General features: G+C 67.0%; 5 protein-coding genes across 5 annotated transcripts; 4 read left to right on the top strand and 1 right to left on the bottom strand.

Annotated features, from left to right (window-relative positions):
• Positions 1 to 125: 125 nt before the first annotated feature.
• SARS2 (seryl-tRNA synthetase 2, mitochondrial) lies at positions 126 to 3,728 on the top strand (the record flags this gene model as incomplete). The annotated part of the gene is made up of 16 exons (XM_082012091.1): positions 126 to 350; positions 803 to 898; positions 976 to 1,005; positions 1,109 to 1,249; positions 1,325 to 1,379; positions 1,656 to 1,719; positions 1,819 to 1,924; positions 1,991 to 2,038; positions 2,117 to 2,225; positions 2,317 to 2,362; positions 2,499 to 2,586; positions 2,669 to 2,781; positions 2,861 to 2,954; positions 3,266 to 3,358; positions 3,451 to 3,516; positions 3,600 to 3,728. 16 exons carry the CDS (start codon positions 126 to 128, stop codon positions 3,726 to 3,728), a joined length of 1,503 nt encoding a protein of 500 aa, XP_081868217.1.
• Positions 3,729 to 4,452: 724 nt separating this feature from the next.
• Positions 4,453 to 6,527, bottom strand: NFKBIB (NFKB inhibitor beta; the record flags this gene model as incomplete). Its single annotated transcript, XM_082012024.1, has 6 exons — positions 6,137 to 6,527; positions 5,696 to 5,801; positions 5,363 to 5,591; positions 5,030 to 5,118; positions 4,690 to 4,935; positions 4,453 to 4,500 (listed from the first exon to the last, which is right to left on the bottom strand). Exons 1-6 carry the CDS (start codon positions 6,445 to 6,447, stop codon positions 4,453 to 4,455), a joined length of 1,029 nt encoding a protein of 342 aa, XP_081868150.1. The 5' UTR covers positions 6,448 to 6,527.
• Positions 6,528 to 6,812: 285 nt separating this feature from the next.
• On the top strand, positions 6,813 to 9,733 carry SIRT2 (sirtuin 2; the record flags this gene model as incomplete). The annotated part of the gene is made up of 16 exons (XM_082012090.1): positions 6,813 to 6,828; positions 6,910 to 6,956; positions 7,076 to 7,115; positions 7,244 to 7,360; positions 7,452 to 7,493; positions 7,583 to 7,689; positions 7,790 to 7,846; positions 7,964 to 8,032; positions 8,120 to 8,249; positions 8,502 to 8,561; positions 8,662 to 8,717; positions 8,822 to 8,898; positions 8,980 to 9,031; positions 9,173 to 9,240; positions 9,408 to 9,474; positions 9,563 to 9,733. The coding sequence occupies 16 exons, from the start codon at positions 6,813 to 6,815 to the stop codon at positions 9,731 to 9,733; spliced, it is 1,176 nt and encodes a 391-aa protein (XP_081868216.1).
• A 1,381-nt stretch (positions 9,734 to 11,114) lies between these two features.
• Positions 11,115 to 17,715, top strand: HNRNPL (heterogeneous nuclear ribonucleoprotein L; the record flags this gene model as incomplete). The annotated part of the gene is made up of 13 exons (XM_082012089.1): positions 11,115 to 11,357; positions 12,187 to 12,305; positions 12,394 to 12,631; positions 12,769 to 12,864; positions 13,129 to 13,209; positions 13,292 to 13,364; positions 16,161 to 16,232; positions 16,335 to 16,615; positions 16,707 to 16,828; positions 16,903 to 17,104; positions 17,269 to 17,326; positions 17,479 to 17,574; positions 17,657 to 17,715. The coding sequence occupies 13 exons, from the start codon at positions 11,115 to 11,117 to the stop codon at positions 17,713 to 17,715; spliced, it is 1,740 nt and encodes a 579-aa protein (XP_081868215.1).
• A 400-nt stretch (positions 17,716 to 18,115) lies between these two features.
• ECH1 (enoyl-CoA hydratase 1) lies at positions 18,116 to 22,274 on the top strand (the record flags this gene model as incomplete). Its single annotated transcript, XM_082012060.1, has 10 exons — positions 18,116 to 18,358; positions 19,279 to 19,441; positions 19,511 to 19,599; positions 20,343 to 20,467; positions 20,549 to 20,597; positions 20,662 to 20,726; positions 21,556 to 21,626; positions 21,747 to 21,818; positions 21,934 to 22,084; positions 22,170 to 22,274. Exons 1-10 carry the CDS (start codon positions 18,316 to 18,318, stop codon positions 22,272 to 22,274), a joined length of 933 nt encoding a protein of 310 aa, XP_081868186.1. The 5' UTR covers positions 18,116 to 18,315.
• Between the last annotated feature and the right edge of the window lie 317 nt (positions 22,275 to 22,591).

The following is a 22,591-nucleotide window of genomic DNA, read 5'->3' as shown; positions in this document are numbered from 1 at the left end:
CTGGACAGCGCGGTCGCGGTAGGAGCCAGGAGGGGGGCGTGGCCGGAGCGCTCCAGGGGGCGAGACCTGCTCTGTCCCGCCCCTTCCGCCACGTGACGCTCGTCAGTCCCGCGCCGGCGTCCAAGATGGCGGCGCCCAGGGCGCTGGCGGCGGCGCGGCGAGCGGCGGCGCGGGGGTGGCGCGGGGCGGGGGGAGGGCCGGGCGGCGAGGCCGGGCCGGAGCGGAGCCGCCTGTACGAGCACGTACGCGAGGGCCTGAGCGCGCGGCCGCAGCTGGACGTGGCGGCGCTGAACGAGCAAGAGCTGGAGTGGCGGCGGGGGCCGCTGCGGGGGGGCGACCTCCGCGAGATCGTGAGCGGGGCGGGGCCTGCGGAGACGGGGTCCGCCGGGGCTGGGGGCGGGAGAAGGGCGGAGCCTATCTGGGATGGGTGGGAGAGGGACCTTGGGGGGCGGGGTCTGACTGCATCGGGGACTGGAGGGGCGGGGTCTGCACGGCACGGGCGTGGTCTAGGGTGGGCGGGGCCTGCCTAGGAAGGGGGCTCGGGGCAGGGCCTCGTGGTGGGTGGGGTTTGCTTGGCCTGGGGAAGGGTTGGGTCTGAGGTGGGCGGTGTCTGCAGAGAGGGGCGGGGCCTAGAGGTGCAGGCGGGGCTTAAGTGGAAGGGGTGGAGTCCGTTGTGAATAGGCGGGGTTTGTGGAGGAGCTGGGGGCTCCAGGAAAGGGCTGTGTATACTGATGGGGCGTGGCTTGTGCTCAGGAAGGGGCGGGCCCATCGGCAGCCCCGCCCACGCTGGCCCCGCCCCCAGGTGCAGACCTGGTCCCGCCTGGGGGAGGTGCGGGCCAGCATCGCCTGCCTGGAGGCCGAGAAGGGGCAAGTGGCCCAGGGCGTGCGGGCCCTGATGGTGAGACCCTCCCCGCGAGACACCCCCGGCACCCCCCGTGTCCCCCCACCCACGTCCCACGCGCTCTCCTCCCGCAGGCAGCCCACGACAAGGAGACGGTGGAGGCGGTATGGATGCCGGGGAGGGGTGCGGGCAGGGGGTTCCCGCTCCCAGCCCGGGGGAGCCGGGGGGTGTCCCTCTCCCCGCGCCCCCAGCCCCGTGTCCCCGCAGCTCCCCGCCTACACGGCGCTGCGGGCCCGTGGCCGCCAGATCCGGCTGCAGCTGCAGGCGCTGCTGGCCGAGGAGGCCGCCCTGGACGAGCGCTTCTACCTCAAGGCCCTGCAGCTCCCCAACCGCACCCACCCAGAGGCGGTGAGCCGGGGGGCACAGCACCTGGGGGGTGTCACCGCGTCCCCCCACACCCCCTGACGCCCTCTCTTCCCCCAGCCCGTCGGGGACGAGAGCCAGGCCCGTGTGCTGGAGGTGGTGGGAGAGAAGCCAGGTACGGAGCAGGGGCCGTGCCTCAGTTTCCCTGTGGTGATTTGGGGGGGGGTCGCGAGGAGGGTCCTCTGGGGCTAAAAGAGGCTCAAAGCGGGGTGAGGAGGAGGGATCCTCCAAGTGACGGGGATTTCTGGGGGGAGTGAGGAAGAGCATGCCCTGGGGGGGAGGAAGGCTCTATGGGAGGAAGAAGAGGGTCCTGAGGGCAGGGAAGGCTTTGGGGGGGGGAAGAGGAGGGTCCTTGGGGTGAGGAAGGCTCCCCGCTCTTCTGTCCCTGCAGTGTTTGACTTCAAGCCGAAGGGACACCTGCAGCTGGGCGAGGGGCTGGACATCATCCGCCAGCGGTGAGCACCCATGGGTGCTGTGGCGGGGGGGGGGACACACAGACCTGGGCGTCACACGTGTGCCCCGTGACACGCGTGTGTCCCCGCCCCGTGACGCAGGCGCCTGTCGCACATCTCGGGGCACCGCTCCTACTACCTGTGCGGGGCCGGCGCCCTGCTGCAGCACGCGCTCGTGCGCTTCGCCCTGGCCAAGCTGCTGCCCAAGGTACGCACGGGGGTCCCGGAGGGTCTGGGGGGGTCCCACACCCCCTCAACACCCCTTTTTCCCCAGGGCTTCCTGCCCATGACGGTCCCCGACCTGTTGCGAGGCGCTGTCTTCGTGAGTGCCACCCCTGTCCCCGTGTCCCCGATGGCTCTGTGATCCCCCGTGACACCCCTGTGTGTCCCCCCCTTGCAGGAGGGCTGCGGCATGCAGCCCACTGCCACCCCCTCGCCCGTCTACAACATTGACCCCTCGCGCTTCGAGGACCTCTGCCTGGCTGGCACCTCCGAGGTGGGGATCGCAGGTGAGGAAAAACGGGGCGAAACGGGGGGAAAATGGGGTATGTACATCTGGGGGGGCTCCAAGAGCCCCCCTGCCCCATCCCTCTGCTCCAGGGTACTTCATGGACCACGCCGTGCAGCTGCAGGACTTACCCATCAGGTACGAGGTCGCCAGGCTTCCCCCCGTCCCCAGGAGAACCCCCCATTCCCTGCTGGGGGGTCCCTGGGGACCTCTCCTAGCCCCTACCAGGGGGACTCTGGCATCCAGGGGGGTCCTCACCCACTTGCCCCAGCAGGGTCGTCTGCTCCAGTACCTGCTACCGGGCCGAGACCGACACGGGGCGGGAGCCATGGGGGCTCTACCGCGTCCACCAGTTCACCAAGGTACCGGGGGAGCTGGGGGAAGGACCCCGGCGTCCAGGCAGGGCGGGAGGGGGGAACATCACCCCGTCCCCCGTCCCCGCAGGTGGAGATGTTCGGGGTGACGGCGGCGGAGAGCGGGGCCGAGAGCGAGGCGCTGCTGGCCGAGTTCCTGGCTCTGCAGAAGGAGATCTTCTCCGAGCTGGGACTGCATTACCGGTGAGCATGGGGGGCGGGGGCGTCCCCACGTGCCACCCGGGTGAGTGGTGGCCCCCCGCCGACGGCCCGCTCCCCGCAGCGTCCTCGACATGCCCACGCAGGAGCTGGGGCTCCCCGCCTACCGCAAGTTCGATATCGAAGCCTGGATGCCCGGCCGGGGAAAATACGGGGAGGTGAGAGCAACAGAAATCCCCTGGGGAAGGGGGTAAACCCCCCGATTTGGGGTCTACACAGGGTGACACCCCCCGCCTCGTTTCAGGCTCCAGCAGTAACCTGAGGGCAGATCCCCCATATTAAGGGGGGCTGCAGGGGGTCACCCCCCCCCGTTTTGGGGTTTGCTGAGGAATTGGGAGAGGGAATCCCCCCATTGTGGGGGAACCCCCATTGTGGGAGTCCCTGGAGTTGAGCTGGGGGGGTCCCCGTTATCGTCAGACCCAGGGAGGTGTCCCCACATGCCTGCAAACCCCCTTTGCCCCCTCCCCAGATCTCCAGTGCCTCCAACTGCACTGACTACCAGAGCCGGCGCCTGAACATCATGTACAGCGACGGGGCCGGGCAGCTGCGGCACGCGCACACAGTGGGTGCTGGGGGGCGTGGGGGACAAGCAGCCCCCCTGGGGGCTCCCCGAGCCCCTCTGCCCCCCACTAACAGGCCTCGGGCCACCCCCAGGTGAACGGCACCGCCTGCGCCGTCTCCCGGATGCTCATTGCCCTCTTGGAGTGCAACCAGCTGCCGGTGCGTGCTGGGGGGGAATGTGGGGGGGCTGGGGGCCACCCCAGGGTGCTGGGGGGTGGTCTCACACTGCCTTGCACCCCCAGGACGGCCGTGTCCGTGTGCCGCCTGCCCTGCAGCCCTTCGTCGGCCAGGCTGTGCTCACCCGGCCCCCCGCCCCGCTGCTGCGCTACATCGGCCCCAACCAGCCCCGGGGGGGCCGCGAGGCGCTCTGAGCTGGGGGGGGGACCCGAGGTGGCCCCCAGCTCACATACCAAGCCCGGGGGGACAGCTGGGGTGGCCTCAGTGTCCTCAGGGGGCACCCCAAGCACGGGGGGGCACACCTGAGGGGGCCCCCGCGCTGGATGGGAGGCAGACGCAGGAGGAGGATGGACGTCACCAAGGATGCAGGCTCGGACACGGGACACATCCCACAGGGACAGGGGTCCCCCCCATGTTAATGAGCCCCTGCAATAAATGTCACCTTCACACCCCCCGAGAACTGCAGCCCGCGGGCACGCGTGTCTGTGTGCTTTTCCGCGCTGTCACACACGCGTGTGCGCCCCATAGCCACGTCGCAGCCCGCGTCAGCGCAGCGCCCAGAGGAGAAACTGGGGAGACTGGGAGGTTGCTGGGGGGACGACGGGGATCCTGGGGGTGGGGAGGGTGTCACACTGCTCACGGGGACCCTGGGGACAGGGACGTCGGCAGGCGGCTCTAACCCCCTGCCTGGTGCTGGCAGGGGGAGGAAGAGGAGGGTCGCAGCGAGGGGCGCTGCGCGGCAGCCAAACGCCTCTTTATTTTACAACCGATATAAATCCTCTACGCTACGACTGGGACCGGGGGGTGGGCGGCAGGGTTGGGGTGGGGGGGAGCGGGGGCTCCCCCAAAGTCCAGCCAACGGCATCGGGAGCCCCCAGATAAATAGGGGGAGACGTGGGGGGGGCATTAGGGGGCCCGTCAGTCCACGCAGCGCCCGCTGTTGATGACGATATCGTCGTATTCCTCCTGGGGACAAACACACAGAGGCACCCAGCGCTCAGCACCGCCACCAGAGTTTTGGGGGGGCTGCCAGGAGCGGGGCGAGCCCCCCCCTCAATTTCAGGGGTCTGCTGGGAGCGGGGGGAGTCCCCCCCATGGGCATAAGGGAGGAGCCAAGTGGATTCTGGGGTACGCACTGGGTTGGGGGGCACTTACGTCACTGTTGTCACCCTCGCCCTCGTCAGGGCTGTCCTCCGAGTCCCCGGGGGGCTCCTGCGCACCAAAATCCCGCAGCAGCTGGGGCAGGCGGGGGTCGGGGCGGTGGCGGGCGCTGTAGAGGGGGGTGTACCCCACGTACATGCGGGCGGCAGGGTCGGCGCCGGCGCGCAGCAGGCACTCGGCCACCTCGGGGCTCTGGGCCTCCACCGCCAGGTGCAGGGGGCTGCGGCCGCAGCTGGGCTCCTGGCGGGGGGAAGAAGGGGGTCAGGGAGGCTGGGGTGTGCAGGGGACCCCCATATGCCATTGCCCCCACCCCATCACCCAGGGCGGCACTTACTGCCTTGTTGAGGTCAGCGCCCGCGCTCAGCAGCAGCTCCACCATCTCCAGGTCTTTGCGGAGGACAGCGACGTGGAGAGGGGTGTAACCTGCCGGGGAGGGCGGGGGGCATTGCTGCGGCCCCTCCAGCCCCACAGGGGATCCCCAGCCCCACGGCGGTCCCCACAGCCCGCGTTCCTATGTGGCACGGTCCCTACCTTAACTGTGCCCCCCTTGTTTTCCTACACAGCCTTGCACCACAGCCCCACGGCATCCCCCCACCCTGCACCACGTCCCCACAGCATCCCCCCCCAGCCACAGCCGTGTCCCCCCACCACCATCCCCTCCCCGCACCGTCATAGTTGACGCTGTCGAGCTGGGCACGCGCCTCCTCGTCGCAGGGCGCCGGGGGGGTGCGGGGGGGCCCCAGGAGGTGGCGGGCGCAGGCCCGGCGGCCCTCACGGCAGGCGAGGTGCAGTGCCGTGTGCCCCCCCCGCTCCTGCACGCACAGCCCCGCGCCCGCCGCCCGCAGCTTCCGCACGAAGCCGGCCAGGCCCAGGATGACGGCGATGTGCAGCGCCGTCTGCGGGGAAAAAGACCCCTCAGGGGTGGAGCTGGGAGCAACCCCGGGCCAGCACAGAGGCTGGGGGGCACTCCCCAACTGCCCCCTCCCCTCCTTTTCCACACCTGGCCCAGGTCATTCTGCAGGTCCAGGTACGCGGTGCCACCAGTGTACTGCAGGATGGAGTCCAGGAAAGCCTCGTGCTCGTGGATGACGGCCAAGTGCAGGGCCCTGGGGGGGGTGGGCAGCATTATGGGGAGCTCTCACCACCCCCAGCCCCACACCGGTGAAACTCGGCAAGGGCAGAGCTAAGGGGGCAGGCGGCAGCCCCTCTGCAGGGTCCAGCGTGGCCCCATGTGTGCCCAGGGTGGTCGGAGGGGACGGGGAGGGCCAGGACCCACTCTCAAGAGACCTCCCGGGATCAGGGTCCTCCCTCGCTGCACAGGGGCAGGGGGATCCTTCCCCCCCCAGGGCATGAGGGTCTCCCTATCGGGTGGCGGGGGTCCTCCCCCCCAGGAGACGGGGGTCCCGTGTCCGCCCACGCCCCGGCCCCCACCCGTACTCACGTGTCGCCGTCCTCGGTGAGGAAGCCCAAGACATGCCGCAGCCAGGCCGCGGCATCCACGGCGACCGCCGGCGACGCCCCTGCCGCCTCCTCGGAGGGCTCAGCGAGGCGGACGGCACCTACGGCCGCTGTGACAGGGCCCAGAGCCGAGCCGAACCGCTCGGGGCCGGGGCTGGCGGGCCCAGGGCTGGTGGGTAGCGGCCCCAGCTGCCCCTCGCCCAGCGAGCCCAGGCCGCTGTCGCACCACTCATCGCCCTCGGGCCGCTTCACCTCACCGGGAGGCGCCGGCGCCGCCGCCTCCGCGGCCGCCATGCCGGGCCGCCGGGCTAGGCCGAGCTCAGGCCCGCGCCGCCATAGGGCCGCCGCCGCCGTCCCGGGAAATCCCCGCCGGGCCCGGCGATGGCGGCCGCGCGGGGCCTGCCGGGACCCGTAGTCTGCACACCACTTCCGGGGCGGTGCGCGCGGGGCACGCCGGGAAGCGCGACGCTCTCCGCCTATCAGCGCCGCCCGCCGTGCACGCCAAGAGGTGTGGCCGCATGGTGGGGTGGGCGTGGCGATGTACGACAGAAGGTGCGGCGCTCTCCGCCTATCAGCGACGCCCTCGGTGCACGCCGGGAGGTGTGGCTGGGCGGCGCGGGGCACGCCGGGAGGTGTGGCCCGGGCAGCGGCCGGCGCCCATGGCCGAACCGGACGGTAACGGGGGGTGACGGGGCCGGGGGCAGCGGGACACCCTCTCGGGCTGCGCCCTCTGATCCCCCTTTCCTTCTCCCCCAGATCCCGGTGCCCGTGGGGACGAGGCCGAGCGGGACGCGGAGTCGCCGGTAAGTGCCCGGCGGTGCGCCGTCCCCCTCCCGCTGCCGGTAGCCAGGCCCCGGTCAAGCCTCCCCGGGGATAGAGCCCCCCGCAGTCACCCGCTGATCCCCCTTCCGGTCTCCCACAGGCCTCCGACACCGAGCCTGGCGCTTCGGGCGACTCAGAAAGTAGGTGCGGGGGCTACGCGGGGCCACGGCCCGTCCCGGGGCAGGGGGGGCCCCGCGGAGCCCCGATCCCGGTCTGGCGACGGCGGGAGCGGGGGGCCCGGCGGCTGATCCGTCTCCCCCCGGTGCAGTGGAGCTGCTGCGGAGCCTCCTCTCCCGGACGCTGGGGCTGGGTGGGGAGAAGCCGGAGAAGGTGCTGGATGAGCTGACGCTGGAGGGAGTGAGCCGGTTCCTGCGGAGCGAGAGATGTACGGGGGGCGGTTGGGGGGCCGGGGTGACGGTTGGGGGGCCGGGGGGATTGGGGTACCCTCCTTCAGCCCTCCATCTCCCTTCACGCAGGTAAGAACGTCGTGTGCATGGTGGGCGCTGGGATCTCCACCTGTGAGTACGGTTTGGGGGGGCGGGGGGAAAGTGGGGGTGCCAGCACCACGAGGGGGCCCTGATGCACCCCCCCACCCCGTTCCCTGCAGCCGCTGGGATCCCCGATTTCCGCTCGCCCGGCACTGGGCTCTATGCCAACCTGCAGAGCTATGACCTGCCGTACCCTGAGGCCATCTTCGAGATCAGCTTCTTCAAGGTACCACCCGACCCCTCGGCACTTTGGGGGTGGTTCTGGCCCTTCCGGGGGGATCCCGGAGCCCCTTCTCCACGTCTGAGAGCCACATCTCCCCCCACAGCAACACCCTGAGCCCTTCTTCGCTCTGGCACGGGAGCTCTACCCAGGGCAGTTCAAGGTAGGACACTCCCCGGCCTCAGTTTCCCCTCGCTGCAGCCCCCAACCCCACCCCAAATACTCCTGGGGGCTTGCGTCTGCTCCCACTGACTCCCCACTCCGTGTGTGTCCCCCGCAGCCCACGGTGTGCCACTACTTCATGCGCCTGCTGCAGGAAAAGGGCCTGCTGCTGCGCTGCTACACCCAGGTAGGGACCCTTGCCCCATCCCAGGGTGGGTGGGAGGGCCCTGGGGGGCGTCGGGGTACACCTGACCCCCTCCCTGTGCCCTGGCAGAACATCGACACGCTGGAGCGGGTGGCGGGGCTGGAGCCCGAACTGCTGGTGGAGGCTCACGGCACCTTCTTCACCTCCCACTGCCTGCGCCCCTCCTGCCGGCAGCCCTACGGCCTCCAGTGGATGAAGGGTACAGCGGGGTGGGGGGCGTGGGACCCCCCCGGGGCACCCCTGAGGCTGGGGTGGGGTGGCCTGTCCCCGGGTTGGAGATGGGGGTGGCTCCAGGGTGGGCAGGGGGTCCCCATTTTCTGGGATAGGGGCCTAACAGCAGCCTGTTCTCCCCCAGCAACCCCCCTGTGTCCTTCTGTGCCCCCTGTGTCCCCCTGACCTCCCCGAGTCCCCCGACCCCACCACTGAGTGTTCCCGTCCCCGTCTCTTCCAGAAAGGATTTTCTCATCCCTCGTCCCCAAATGTGAGAAGTGCCAGAGCGTGGTGAAACCTGGTGAGTTGGGGGGGGAGCAGGGGGGCCGTGCCCACCCCCCAGGCCCCGAGGAGGCGTGTGGGACCCCCCCAGCCCTTCCGCTCACCTCCTGCCCCCCCAGACATCGTTTTTTTCGGAGAGAGTCTCCCTTCCCGCTTCTTCACGCTCCTGCAGTCGGTGAGTGGTTTGGGGGGGGTGGGCTGTGGCCCGCAGCGCCCCCGGCTCATGGGGGGCCCAAGGGGGACACCGGCGGCCCCGCGGTGACGTCCTCTCTCCCCCAGGACTTCCAGAAGGTCGACTTGCTCCTCATCATGGGCACCTCACTGCAGGTCCAGCCCTTCGCCTCCCTCGTCAGCAGGTCGGGCCGCCCCCAGACCCCCCTTGGGCCCCCTCTGCTCCCCGCCGCCCCCCGTGACCATCCCCTCCTCTGCCCCCCCAGGGTCCCCACCAACACCCCCCGGCTCCTCATCAACAAGGAGAAGACAGGGCAGGTGAGGACCATGGGGGGTGCTGGGGTTTTAGGGGGACTGTAAAGCAGGGTGGGGAACTTGGGGGGGGCAGATGGGGCTGGGGGGCACGAGGGGGGGGCAGGTGCTGCCGCCTCCCCCCATCACTCTTGTTTTCTCACGCAGAGCGACCCCCTCATGTCCCTCATGGGCTTTGGCTGCGGCATGGACTTCGATTCGGACAAGGCTTACAGGCAGGGGGGCCAGGGGGGTTTGGGGTGACCCCAGGCGACTGGGACATCTGGCTTCCAGCTCCCTGCGCCATAGTGCGGGGTGCTGGGGGGTGGGGGATGCCCCCCAAGTTGTTTTTGGGGACCCCCCGCCTGCATGCCCCCTCCCACGGATCCCTCTGTCCCCGCAGGGACGTGGCCTGGCTGGGGGAGTGCGACGCCGGCTGCCTGGCGCTGGCTGAACTGCTGGGCTGGAAGGTATTGGGGGGGGGTCCTGGCCTCTGTGCCCCCCCGTCCCAGCTGTGTACCCCCTCCTCGCTCAGCCTTCCTTTCCCTGTCCCCGCAGAAGGAGCTGGAGGAGCTGGTGAGGAGGGAGCACGCCGCCATCGACGCCAAGGCTGCCCAGGGGGGCAAGGGCGAGGCCCAGGGGGGCAAAGGCGAGGCCCGGGGGGGCAAGGGCGAGGCCCCAGGAGACGCTGGCAAGCACCAGGGGGGCAGCCGGGACCCCACGCCGTAGCGCGGGGGGGCTGTGATGTTAAATGGCCGCAGAGGAGGGGTATCGGCCTTGTCTGTTCCCTGCTGGGGGCTGTGGGGGGGACACACCACCCCGGTGACACAGGGTTTGGGTGGGAGGGAGCGGCTTGGGCCCCCTCCATGTCCTCACTGGGGGAGCAGGGGGGCAGGAATCAGGGGTTATTGGCATGGGGGGGGGGTCCTCAGTTACTGGGGGGATTATGGGGGAGGGGCTCCCCAGGATGCAGGGGGATAAGGAAGCCACAAACCAGGGGGAACTGGTGCAGGGGGTCCCCAGTTATTGGGAGGTTACTGGAGGGTAATGAGATGGGGGGACCCTGGTTACTGGGGGTACTGGGGTGGGGGGGTCCCTGGGATGCTGGGGGTAATGGGGCCAGCACCCAGGGCATACTGTTACTGGGGGGCATCCCTGTTACTGGGGGGTACTGGTGGGTGGCATCAATGGGGGTGGGAACGGGGGTATCGGGGTGTAACAGGGCTGGGTACTGGGGCACAGGGGGTGCTGGGGCCATCCCTGCTGGCAGCGCACAGCCTGGGGGGCCTTCCCCCGGCCCCCCCCCCCATTGCCATGGAGACCGTGATCCCCCTTTTTTACTGCTTTCTCTCGCTATTTGTGCAATAAAGCGGTTTATTTCTAAAATCTGGCTGCCTCCTGCCTGCCCGGTTTGGGGGGAATCCCTGACCGGTTTGGGGGCCCTGGGGGGGCCCTGCCCGGTTTGGGGGTTCTCGCCTGCCCTGGGGGGGTCCCGGGGGTTCCTACCTGTGGGGGCGCGGGGGGCAGGGCCAGCGTCAAGGGGCGAGGGCCAATCTGAAGTGAAGGCGGAGGGAGACAGCCAATCAGAGCGCGGAGCGGCAGCGGGGGGGTTGATAGGCGGGAGGGTTAGCCAATGGATGGGAGGCTGTTCTGGCGGGAGAGGTTGAAGAGGCTGCGAGGGGCATGAGAGGAGCCAATCACAGATCAGGCTCGCTGATTGGCGTTGACTTTAACCAATAGCCTGACGAGCCGCTGCCGAAAAGCCCTCTGGGAGCACCTGGAGAGGCGGTAGGCGAAGGCGGAGTCTGAGTGCTGGGCCATGAAGAAGGGCGGGGCGCCGTTCAGACAGGCAGCCGCTCCATCCAACCAGCTCGGTGGGCGGGCGGACGGACGCGGACTGCGGCCAGTGGAAGGCGTTAGCGCCGCTGACGGACAGAAGCGCGGGCGAATGGGCGTGGGGTTGGCGGGCCGGCAGGCCCAATGGCGGCGGAGGGCGGGGCCGGCGGCAGAGGTGCAGCGCCGCGAGCCAATGGGCCGCGAGTCCCGCCTTGAGTGGCGGGGGGCGGGCCAATAGGGGCGTGGCGGAGGCGGTGCGGCGGAGTGAGGCGCCATGTCGCGGCGGCGGTGGCGGGGCCCGCAGGGCGCGGAGGGCAGTGGCCGTGGGGGCGAGATGGGGAAGATGGCGGCGGGGGGCGGCGGCGGGGGCGGCTCGGGCCGCTACTACGGTGGGGGCGGCGGGGGCGGCGAAGGAGGCCGCGCTCCCAAGCGCCAGAAGACGGAGAACGCGGAGCCGCCGCCGCATGGGCCTGGCGGGCCGGGGGGGGCTGGCGGCGGGCCTGGCGCTGCCGGAGCGGTGAGCGGGGCCGGGGGGCGGTCGGGCCCTTGGGAGAGGGGTGGGCATCATGGAGCGGCCTGAGGCGGGCGGCGAGGCAGGGCCGGAGGCGGGGGGGAGGAGGAGCAGGGGGTGGTGCCGGGCCGGGGTGGGGGGGCACGAAGAGGCCCGAGTGGGGTGAGCTTGGGAGGCCAGGACGGGCCCTGAGAGGGGAAAACGTGCCCCCTGTGGTGAGTAAATATGATGGAGATGGGGCTTGTAGGGGGCGGATCGGGGCCTGGGAGGGGGTAAGATCGGGTGGTTTGGGCTGGAGAGGGCTGAAAATGGGAGATAGAGCAGGTCTGGGGTACTAGGAGAGGGTGTGTGGGGGGGTCAGGGACTGCTTGGATGGGTACGGGGTAGGCCAAGGCCTTGGAGGGATCAGGTCAGGGCTGTGGGGTGACAGGGGCTGCTCTGGTTTGGTCAAGCCACGGAGCGCTTGGCACCATCAGAAGGAGGGGAAACGTGTTTTGAGGGGCAGGGCTGGTCCTCAAGGGCCTGCAGAACATCTGGGAACAGGTTTGGGGGGAGGCAGGGCTCTGCAGTGTCTTTGCCCCCATCCCCCAGCAGCATCGGGGGCTCTTTGGTCTCATCATGTTCAAGACTGCTTCCTCTCTTAAGTGGCAAGGCGGGACCCTCGGCCTCAATGACGGGCAGAGGGTGGCCTGAGATTCCCAGGGCAGCTGCCAAGACCTTACCCAGGGCAATTTTTCTTGTTGGTGCCTCAGACAGTTAAAACTTCGGGGGATTAAAGAGGCCTCAGTGGCTCTGGGCGGGCGCCATACTGAGCTGACCCCTTTTCTCCCACCAGGAGAACTATGATGACCCCCACAAGACACCTGCCTCCCCTGTGGTGCACATCCGGGGGCTGATCGACGGCGTCGTGGAGGCCGATCTCGTGGAGGCCCTGCAGGAGTTTGGCCCCATCAGGTGAGGAGATGTGCGTGGGGGATGTGCGTGGCAGTGGCATTGTGGCGGCACTGTGGCGGCAGTCTGACCGTGGTCTTTGCTGTCCCAGCTACGTGGTGGTGATGCCCAAGAAAAGACAAGCCTTGGTGGAGTTTGAGGATATCCTCGGAGCCTGCAATGCTGTTAATTATGCAGCTGACAACCAGATCTACATTGCTGGTCATCCTGCCTTTGTCAACTACTCCACCAGCCAGAAGATATCACGCCCCGGGGACACGGATGATTCCAGGGGTGTCAACAACGTCCTGCTCTTCACCATCCTCAACCCCATCTACTCCATCACGACGGTGGGTGACGCGCTGGGGGAACCCGAGGATTTTGGGAACGCAGAGCCAGGCATCTGCCGCTTTGGGGGGGGCTTTCAAGGGCTGCTGCTGTGCCTCAGCCAGATCCCTCATGCCTTCTGTCCTTTCCTGTCCCACAGGACGTGCTGTACACCATCTGTAACCCCTGCGGCCCTGTGCAGAGGATTGTTATCTTCAGGAAAAATGGTGTCCAGGCCATGGTGGAATATCCTTCTGTGCCCTGAGAACCTGGGGCTGCCTAGCTCATGTTTTTTCTGCTGTGGGTTGGTTTGACCTCACACCAGTCGCCTCGGTCACACTCTGGCTTGTCCTGGCCAGCTATGGGGAGGGATCTGAGGGTTTCCCAAATTATCTGTGTGCTCGGGGAACGACGCTGACATACGGCATGGTCAGATCCGTCCTAGACAGCAAAATCCATTGCGAAGACGCTTTCGTTTCCGTAAACATCCTTAACGCCGCTAACGTTTGACTCGGTGCAGAGCGCCCAGCGAGCCAAGGCATCCCTCAATGGGGCTGACATTTACTCCGGGTGCTGCACGCTGAAGATCGAATACGCCAAGGTAAGCCTCCCTGCCAGCAGTGCCCACCCCTCGTGGGGTGACGCCGCTGATGCCCTGACACTTCTCTGGGTGTCTTTCGCAGCCCACACGCCTCAACGTCTTCAAGAACGACCAGGATACCTGGGACTACACCAACCCCAACCTCAGCGGACAAGGTAATCTCCGATGAAGTGCTTTGTACCTGCGCACACGGTCGGGCACAGCACTCTCATACCGACCCACAATATGTAATGCCATTCGCCTGCCCGTACCTTCAGCCGGAGCTGGCGTGGGCTCGACGGGGAGAGGGCTCGGGGGGCGAGTTGAGTCGAAAAACCGAGTGGCGATGGCCGGGGGTTTCTCCCGGGGGTTTCTCTCGGCGGTTTGTTCTGCGCATTGCTTGTCGGGGAGCATTGGTGTCAGGCGCGTGAAACGAGGGGGAGTCTCTGCACCAGCGATACGTGGTTGGTTTTTTACGCTGAATTGAGTTTCTGGTGATTCGGGGGGAAAAGTGCCATTGCTTTCTTGTGTCTGCCCCACTGCCGGCTCTTTGCGTGCCTCATGTTCTGAACTGGATTTACCAAAACGGGGTTGCGTCACCCTCCTGGAGCTGAGGGGCGAGTTGGAAACGCCCCTGGCCTGGCAGGGTGGGGCACCCGGCCCGTCTGTAAAATCAGAGGGGAGACACTGGCTCCCTTGAACTTGAGGTGGTGGGGGGTGGGGGGAAGGCATGCACCCCAAACCCTGCGCTCACGGCAGCGGACATCTCCCGCTCACGGCTGGATGCCAGGGCGACTGTTGACGCCCTCCGTGTCGGGCTGCGCAGGGTCAGCCCCGCATGAGGAGCTCAGCGATGCTTGTTTTGGGGTTGTTTTGTTTTTGTTTTTTCTTTTTGAAGTAAAAGGCTTCATGTTTTAAAGCCGGGGTGTCGGCGCCGGGTGGCCTCGACCGCTCGAAGCGGGGACAGGGGTCTGGGGCGGCAGCGGGCAGGGGGTTGGGGGGTGGGGTTTGCCACGGGAGCCGCCGAGCCACCGTCCGCCGGACACCCCCGCTTTTCAAAGCTGCAGAGCCGTTGAGGTGCGGACGCAAGCAATGGCATTACATGACTTAGCGAGGGGCAGGGGCAGAGCTCTCCTCCCAGGTACATACGTAGAAGATGTGCAGAGCCGCAGGGGCGAGAGGGGCTCGCTGGGAAGCGGGCGGGGGGTGCGGTAACGTGGCCTTTCCCAGCTCCGAGCAGTCATTTGCACATAACCCCGGGGACCGTACTACAGCGGAAGTCCCGAATGGGCCGTGACCTGCCTCTGCACATTCCTCACACCACACAGTGTAGAAACCTTTACTGGAGAAAACACGCAGCATCCAGAAACAAGCAGCAGCTTGAGCTCATTACATCAAGGACACAACACCGTGGCCCAAGGACTATCTACAGCACAGAGAGAGAAAGAGGCGCAGCATGCCACAGCAGACATTTACCTTTACTTACCAAAACCAGACCCAACCGAACCCACGAATGTACACAGAACTAGGAAACACAGCCCAGAGGGTCCTCAAAACAAGCCCAGCAGCGCTCTTACCGGAGACCGGAGTAGATCTGAGGCCCTCCAAGACCTTAGGATTGCTCTCAGCACGGTTTGGTTTGGGAGGGCAGTTCCTTTGCTTTACGCTGTTTCTCCTGCAGTCCTCAACTGCCACCATATCAGCGCCAAGCGGAGAAAAAAACAAAACCAAACAAAACCAAACCAAAAAACACCAAACCAAACCAACCAACACAAAGCAACCCAACCCCAAGGGCACACAGGTCCCTAGGAGGCCGTAGCTGGGGCTGTGCGGGTCTGGCGCAGGCCGGCGCTCGAGCCGAGACACATTTCCATTACAGAGGAGACACGCACACGGGAAAGAGCTACACAGAGCCAGAAGCACCATTTTGTTACAGCACAACACAAATTGCAGGAGGTGAAACATGGAGGAACACTCTCATTTATCACACCTTTATGTCCTCTCTCTCGGTATCTTCTGAGGACAAAACATCTGTGAGACCTTTTTTTTTTTTTTAAAAAAAAAAAACAAAGAATTGCCTTTTTTTTTTTTAAAGAAAAATTGTAGCGGTTTGTGCCTTTGACCTGTGTTTATGACTCTGAAACCATGTGATGCAGGGTCGCAGTGTATGTTTGATGGGACGCCATCTTTCAGAACTGTGCTAACTCACTCTTGAAGCGTCCAATGGTAAGAGAAATACAGAATTTTTATATGACAATGGACATTGTACTTTGTACTCCCGCTGTAAGTAGCCCTTTTCAATCTTTGTAATCGACTCGGAATAAACCTGTACGAAACCCGGTCGTGTAAAGGGAAGAGAAGAGCAACTGTACGGTGACATGAGCGTGTTTATGCCTTGTACGTGATGGCTCGTTTTAACCTGTTACTGCTGTTGCTTTGCTGCCTGTACCAGTCTCGCTCCCTCTCCCGTTTTGTCGGGGTGGGGAGATGTCTTGCCACTTTTTATTATTATTTAATTTATATTTTTAGTTTTTCCTTTCTGTACATTAATTTTATTATTTTTTTTTAATGGCTGTGTAGAAACTAGCAGCGTTCTGGAGGCCAGGGGCACGGAGTGGGGCGCTCCCCTCGCCGCACCTCCCTCCTAGTCAGCTTAGGGGGGGCCGGGGCTGGTCCCTGGTGGGTCAGAGGGAGGGGGTGGGATGGGGAGCAGGGTGGGGGGCTCCCGGGATCGGCCCCCTCGCTCCGGCCGGGGCTGGAGGAGACACGGGGGTCCCGGGGAGCCCGGTTGGGAGTGGGGCGCAGGGGTTCAGAGCCAGCCCCGCCGTCGCCCTCCTGGGGTAGCTGGGGGATCCCCAAAGCCTCCCCAGGGCCAGGCTTGGGCATCAGGGACTGGAGGGGCCCCCAGCACCCTGGGGAGCTGTTCCCCCCCCCCTCCCTGAGACCACCCTAACCTCTCCTTCCACCCGCAGGAGACCCAGGCGGCAACCCCAACAAGCGCCAGCGGCAGCCCCCGCTCCTGGGAGACCACCCCGCGGAGTACGGTAGGGTGCCCCTCGCAACGGGTGACACCGGGAGGGCCATTTGGGGCGGTGGGGGAGCTCGCAGCGCCGGCGGGGGGCATCTCCAACCCTCTCCCTGCGCAGGAGGACCCCACGGCGGATACCACGGGCACTACCACGATGAGGGCTACGGCCCCCCGCCGCCTCACTACGAAGGGAGAAGGATGGGCCCTCCGGTGGGGGGACACCGCCGGGGACCCAGCCGCTACGGCCCCCAGTACGGGCACCCGCCACCGCCCCCGCCGCCGCCGGAGTATGGCCCCCACGCCGACAGCCCCGTCCTCATGGTCTATGGCTTGGATCAGTCCAAGATGAACTGTGACCGTGTTTTCAACATCTTCTGCCTCTACGGAAACGTGGAGAAGGTAAAGGGGGCGGGGGCTTCCCCAGGGAGTACATGTTGGGCCCAGGGAGGATCTCCGAGGGGGGTCTCCATTCTGCCACTTCCCCTTCCAGGTGAAGTTCATGAAGAGCAAGCCGGGGGCAGCCATGGTGGAGATGGCGGACGGCTACGCCGTGGACCGGGCCATCACCCACCTCAACAACAACTTCATGTTCGGGCAGAAGCTCAATGTCTGGTAGGTCTCAGCCGGGGCACGGGCAGCAGCAGGCAGCCCTGCCCGCCGTGCTGAGCCCCTGCCCGCCCCGGCAGCGTCTCCAAGCAGCAGGCCATCATGCCCGGGCAGTCCTACGGGCTGGAGGACGGATCCTGTAGCTACAAGGACTTCAGCGGCTCCCGCAACAACCGCTTCTCCACCCCTGAGCAGGCGGCCAAGAACAGGATCCAGCACCCCAGCAACGTCCTCCACTTCTTCAACGCTCCCCTGGAGGTGACCGAGGACAACTTCTACGAGGTACGGGGGCCGCAGCCGCCCTTCGCGCCCACTCCCTTCTTCCTTTTCCTCCTCCTTGCCCGTCCTTCTCTTCCCCTTGCTGCTTCCTTTGCTGCCTTTTTGCTTCCTCCTCCTCCTCCATCAGCCCCTGACACCCCCCTCCCTTTTTTCTGTCCCCTCCCCAGATTTGTGACGAGCTGGGCGTGAAGCGACCCTCCTCGGTCAAGGTCTTCTCGGGGAAGAGTAAGTTCGGGGGGGCAGGGAGTGGCTGCCCGGGGGGTGCTCCCTGCACGGGGGGCACTCCCTGCCCCGGGCGGGGGGTGCGGGGGGGGGGGGGGGGCAGGGCGGCATGGCCGCCGCAGCCGCCGGGCTGAGGAAGGGTCACCCCCCCGCAGGCGAGCGCAGCTCCTCGGGGCTGCTGGAGTGGGACTCCAAGAGCGATGCCCTGGAGACCCTCGGCTTCCTCAACCACTACCAGATGAAGAACCCCAGTAAGTCACGCCGCGGGGGGCCGGGGCACCCCAGACCCGTGTCCCCGCCGCCCCCCGCTGACCTCCTCTCTCTTCTCCCCAGACGGGCCGTACCCCTACACGCTGAAACTCTGCTTCTCCACCGCGCAGCACGCCTCCTAACTGGGGACCCCCACCCGCGGGGGCCCCTCCCCACCCTCCCTCTTTTGGTTGTTTCTCCCCAAAATCCCAGTTTTTTTAAAGGCTGACGTTCAGTAGTGACACCCCCCTGTGCCCCCTCCCCATTTTTAAGGAGAATGATTGTACATGTGCTTCCCCCCCTCCCCCCCGCCCTCGCGCCTTTCAATAAACTCCTTTGGAAAACAACCCCAGCGGTTTGGGGCTGGGGGGGATGTGACAGGTCAGGCCCCACGCCCCATTTTGGGAGATTTGTGGGGATATTGGGAAAGGGCGTGGGGTGTGTGTTGAGCCGTGGCCTTGTCTCCATTACCGGGGGGCGGTTGTCTTCCTCCCGCCCCCCCAGCCACGGGGCCCTGCCCGCTTCCTCGGCGGGGAGGGGGGCAGAAGGGCACTTCCGCCTCGGTAGGGAGGGACAATGGGGCACTTCCGCCTGGGGGGGGGGGGGGAGCCAATGGGGCACTTCCGCCTCGGTAGGGAGCGGAAGTCGCCCCTCCGGCTCGGACGCGTCACGTGGCGGGAAGGGGAGGTGCTCTAGCCACCGCCCTCGCTGTCCCCACTCCGTGGAGGACCGTGCGGAAGCCGATGGCGGTGGCCGCTGCGGGGCTGCGGGGGCTGCTGGGGAGATGTGAGTGGGGGGCCCGTGACCCCCGGCCTAACCTTAGCCCCCTCCGTGGTGACCCCTAGCCTGGCCTAGAGCCTCCCGTGACCCCCAGCCTAACCTTGAACCCCAGTTGACCTGCCAGCCCCCCCCCGACACCCCGTGACCCCCCTTTTTGCGCTCCCAGTTCTCCTGAGCCCTGGGGTCCCCCATTACCGTAACCCCAGACCAAGAACCCCCCTTGAGGCCACCCCCCCGCGCCTCCCAACTGCCACGACCCCCCAATGCCCCCCCAGTCCCCCCACCCCGACCTGGGGCTGCCCGGGCTGATGATTAACGAGGCTGACAAGCTGTCACCGCCCTGGCTGGGATCCCAGCGGATCCCAGTCCTTCCCAGTGCCCCCAGGTTTTCCCCGCCCTCCCCTGTGACTCTCCAGTCTTCCCCCAGTGACTCCCAGTCTGTCCCAGTACTTTTCAGGTCCTTCCCTAGTATCCCTGTTGGCTTCTAGTCCATCCTTAGTGGATCCCAGTGCCTCCCAGCCCTTTCCCTGTGGCTCCAGTGGGTCCCAGTATCCCCCCACGTTTCTCTAGTGTGTCACAGTAGTTGCCAGTGGCTCCCAGTTCCTTCGTAGGCGCTCCCAGCCCTTTTCCAATGGGTCCCAGTGCTCCCACCCTTCTCTAACAGGTCCCAGACCCTCCCTAGCATCTCCCAGTCCCTCCCAGTGCATCCCAGTGCCCCCAGTCCTTCTCCAACGGGTCCTGCCCCCTCCCCAGTGGGTCCCAGTTCCTCCCTAGGGGCTCCCAGCCCTTCTCCAATGAGTCCCAGTCCCTCCCCAGTGTGTCCCAGTGCCCCCAGCCCTTCTCCAATGGGTCCCAGCCCCTCCCTGGGGACACCCAGTCCCTCCCTGGTGGGTCCCAGTGCCCCGGTGATGGGCCGGGTGCCGCAGCACTGCAGGTGCCGGCCCGGCTGATGTCGGCGGAGGTGGCAGAGCGGCGCTCGCCCGGACGCAGCTTCGAGACGCTGCGGGTGACGTCGGAGCGGGACCACGTCCTGCACGTGGAGCTCCACCGCCCCGAGAAGAGGAACGCCATGAACGTGGCGTTCTGGAGGTAAGGGCGGGAACCCGGGGACCCCCCCAGGACCTCCAGACCCCCTCCCCACTGTCCCTGTCCCCGCAGGGAGATGGTGGAGTGCTTCCAGGACATCGGCCAGGACCCGTCCTGCCGCGCCGTCGTCGTCTCGGGCGCCGGGAAGATCTTCACGGCTGGTGAGGGGGTGCCCTTGGGTTCCCCTCCGGGGACAGCCCTGTGCCTGGAGAGGGGGGGTCGGGAAGAGTCTGGCTCATTTTGGGGGGGAATCTCAGCATCGGGGGGTGTTTCAGCCCCAGCAGGAGAAACCAGGGAGGGGGATCTTGGCCCATGTGGGAGGCACTGGGAGCGTCTTGGTACCGGCTGGGTGGAACTGGGGATCCCTTTGCCCGAGCCGGGGGGGGATTGGGGGTACCTTTGACCCATCTGGGGGGGATTGGGGGTATCTTTGCCTGAGTAGGGGGGGATTGGGGGTGCCTTTGCTCCAGCTGGGGGGGATTGGGGGTATCTTTGCCTGAGTAGGGGGGGATTGGGGGTACCTTTGACCCATCTGGGGGGGATTGGGGGTATCTTTGCCTGAGTAGGGGGGGATTGGGGGTATCTTTGCCTGAGTAGGGGGGGATTGGCAGTACATTTGCCCCAGCTGGGGGGGATTGGGGGTGCCTTTGCCCTAGCTGGGGGGGATTGGGGGTACCTTTGCCTGAGCCAGGGGGGATTGGGGGTGCCTTTGCCCGAGCCAGGGGGGATTGGGGGTTCCTTTGCCCCAGCTGGGCAGATTGGGGGTATCTTTGCCCCAGCCAGGGGATATCAGGGACATCTCAGCATCCTGGGGGTGTCTCAGCCCTGGCCCAGGGGGTCCTGCCCCCCGCCAAGTGCCCCGTTGGGAACCGGGGACAGCTGGTGACGGCACGGCCCCGGGCAGGGATCGACCTGGTGGAGATGGGCAGCGAGTTCCTGGCGGTGGAGGGTGAGGACGTGGCCAGGAAGGCCTGGAACCTGCGGCGGAAGGTCCGCGAGTACCAGGAGACCTTCTCGGTGCTGGAGAAGGTGGGACGGACAGACAGACAGATGGATAGACTTGGGGGGGGGACTGTTCCCCAACCCCCCTGACGCCCATCTCTCCTGCAGTGCCCGAAGCCGGTGATCGCGGCAGTGCACGGCGCCTGCGTCGGTGCAGGTGAGCTGGGGCCGGGGGGCCAGGGCCGCGGTCCCCCCACCGGCTCAGGGTCTTCTCCTGGCAGGCGTCGACCTCATCTCCGCCTGTGACATCCGCTACTGCACCCAGGACGCCTGGTTCCAGGTGAAGGTAGGTGGGTGGGGACCCTCGGGCGGCCCTGGGGACCCTTTGGTGTCCTAGTAGCTCCTTGGGTGTCCCTGGGACCCCTCAGACGTCCTGGTGGCTCTTTGGATGTTCCTGGGACCCATCGGATGACCCGGTGGCTCCTTGGATGTCCCTGGGACCCCTCGGATGTCCCTATGGCTCCTTGGATGTCCCTGGGACCCCTCAGATGTCCTGGTGGCTCTTTGGATGTCCCTGGGACCCCTCAGACGTCCTGGTGGCTCTTTGGATGTCCCTGGGACCCCTCAGATGCCCTGGTGGCTCCTTGGATATCCCTGGGACCCCTCAGATGCCCTGGTGACTCCTTGAATGTCCCTGGGACCCCTCGGATGTCCCTATGGCTCCTTGGATGTCCCTGGGACCCCTCAGATGTCCCGGTGGTTCCTTAGATGTCCCTGGGACCCCTCAGACATCCTGGTGGCTCTTTGGATGTCCCTGGGACCCCTCAGATGTCCCGATGACTCCTTGGATGTCCCTGGGATCCCTCGGGTGTCCCAGTGGCTCTTGGATGTCCTTGGGACCCCTTGGATGTCCCTGTGGCTCCTTGGATGTCCCTGGGACCCCTCGGATGCCCCAGCGGCTCCTTGGATGTCCCTGTGGCTCCTTGGATGTCCCTGGGACCCCTGAGATGTCCCTATGGCTCCTTGGATGTCCCTGTGGCTCCTCAGACATCCCTGTGACCTTATGGATGTCCCTGGGACCCCTCGGATGTCCCCTGGAGCCCCCCCGGCCGTTTCTCTATCCCTGTGTTTCCTTGCACGTCCCCGTGTCCCCTCACGTGTCCCCGTGCCCGCAGGAGGTGGACATCGGGCTGGCGGCCGACGTGGGCACCCTGCAGCGTCTCCCAAAGATCGTGGGCAGCCAGAGGTGGGGAGGGGGATGACGGGGGCGGGACACGCACACCGGGAGGCCGGTGGCAGGGGAGGGGACCTCAGGGGGACCCCGTCTCACCCCACGACCCCCCCCCCCCCCCCCCCCCCCCCCCAGCCTCGTCAACGAACTGGCCTTCACCGCCCGCAAGATGATGGCCCCCGAAGCGCAGAGCTGCGGCTTGGTGAGGTACTGCAGCCCCCCACCCCTCCCCGGGAGGGGACCCCGTCCCCGGGGCCGTCCCCGGCGCCGCGGGGGCCCCCTCGGGGTGCCCGTCTCCGCCGCCAGCCCCTCTCCCCCGCAGCCGGGTGTTCCCCGACAAGGCGACGCTGCTGCGGGGAGCGCTGGACGTGGCCGCCGCCATCGCCGCCCGGAGCCCCGTGGCCGTGCAGGGCACCAAGGTGAACCTGGTCTACTCGCGGGACCACCCCGTCTCCGACAGCCTCCGCTACATGGTGAGCGGCCCCCTCCCCTCCCGCCCGCGACCCCCGCCCCCAAAGGCCGTGCCCCCTCCCGTGCCAGCCCTGTCCCCGTCCCCAGGCCACCTGGAACATGAGCATGCTGCAGACCGAGGACATCCTCAAGTCGGTGCAGGCGGCGATGGAGAAGAAGGGGCCCGAGGATGTCCCCTTCTCCAAGCTGTAGGGCCCCCGCGGCCCCCCCCCCCAATAAACACGGCTGTCCCCGCGGCCCCCCTCGTCCCTGGGTGGCGCGGGGAGGGACGGGGCTGCCCTGGGGAGGGGGTCCCCGGGGCGCTGCCGTGGCCGGGGGGACCCCAGGGTGCCGCGATGGGTCCGGGGCGGGTCCCCGGGGTGTTACAGCGGGGACGGGGGTCCCCGTATCCCCATGGGGACCCCAGGGTGCTGCGGGTGAGCCGGGGGGCCCCCCAGGGTGCCAGGACGGGGCGCGAGGCCAAGGGTGTACCCGGGACCCTCCCGCGTCCCCCGGTGCGGGGCAGAGTC

This window comes from Phaethon aethereus, assembly GCF_964289735.1.
Source record: "Phaethon aethereus genome assembly, chromosome: 31".
Lineage (NCBI taxonomy): Eukaryota > Metazoa > Chordata > Aves > Phaethontiformes > Phaethontidae > Phaethon > Phaethon aethereus.
The sequence above is the reverse complement of the archived record's forward strand: the minus strand, read 5'-3'. Positions and strand labels throughout refer to the sequence as shown.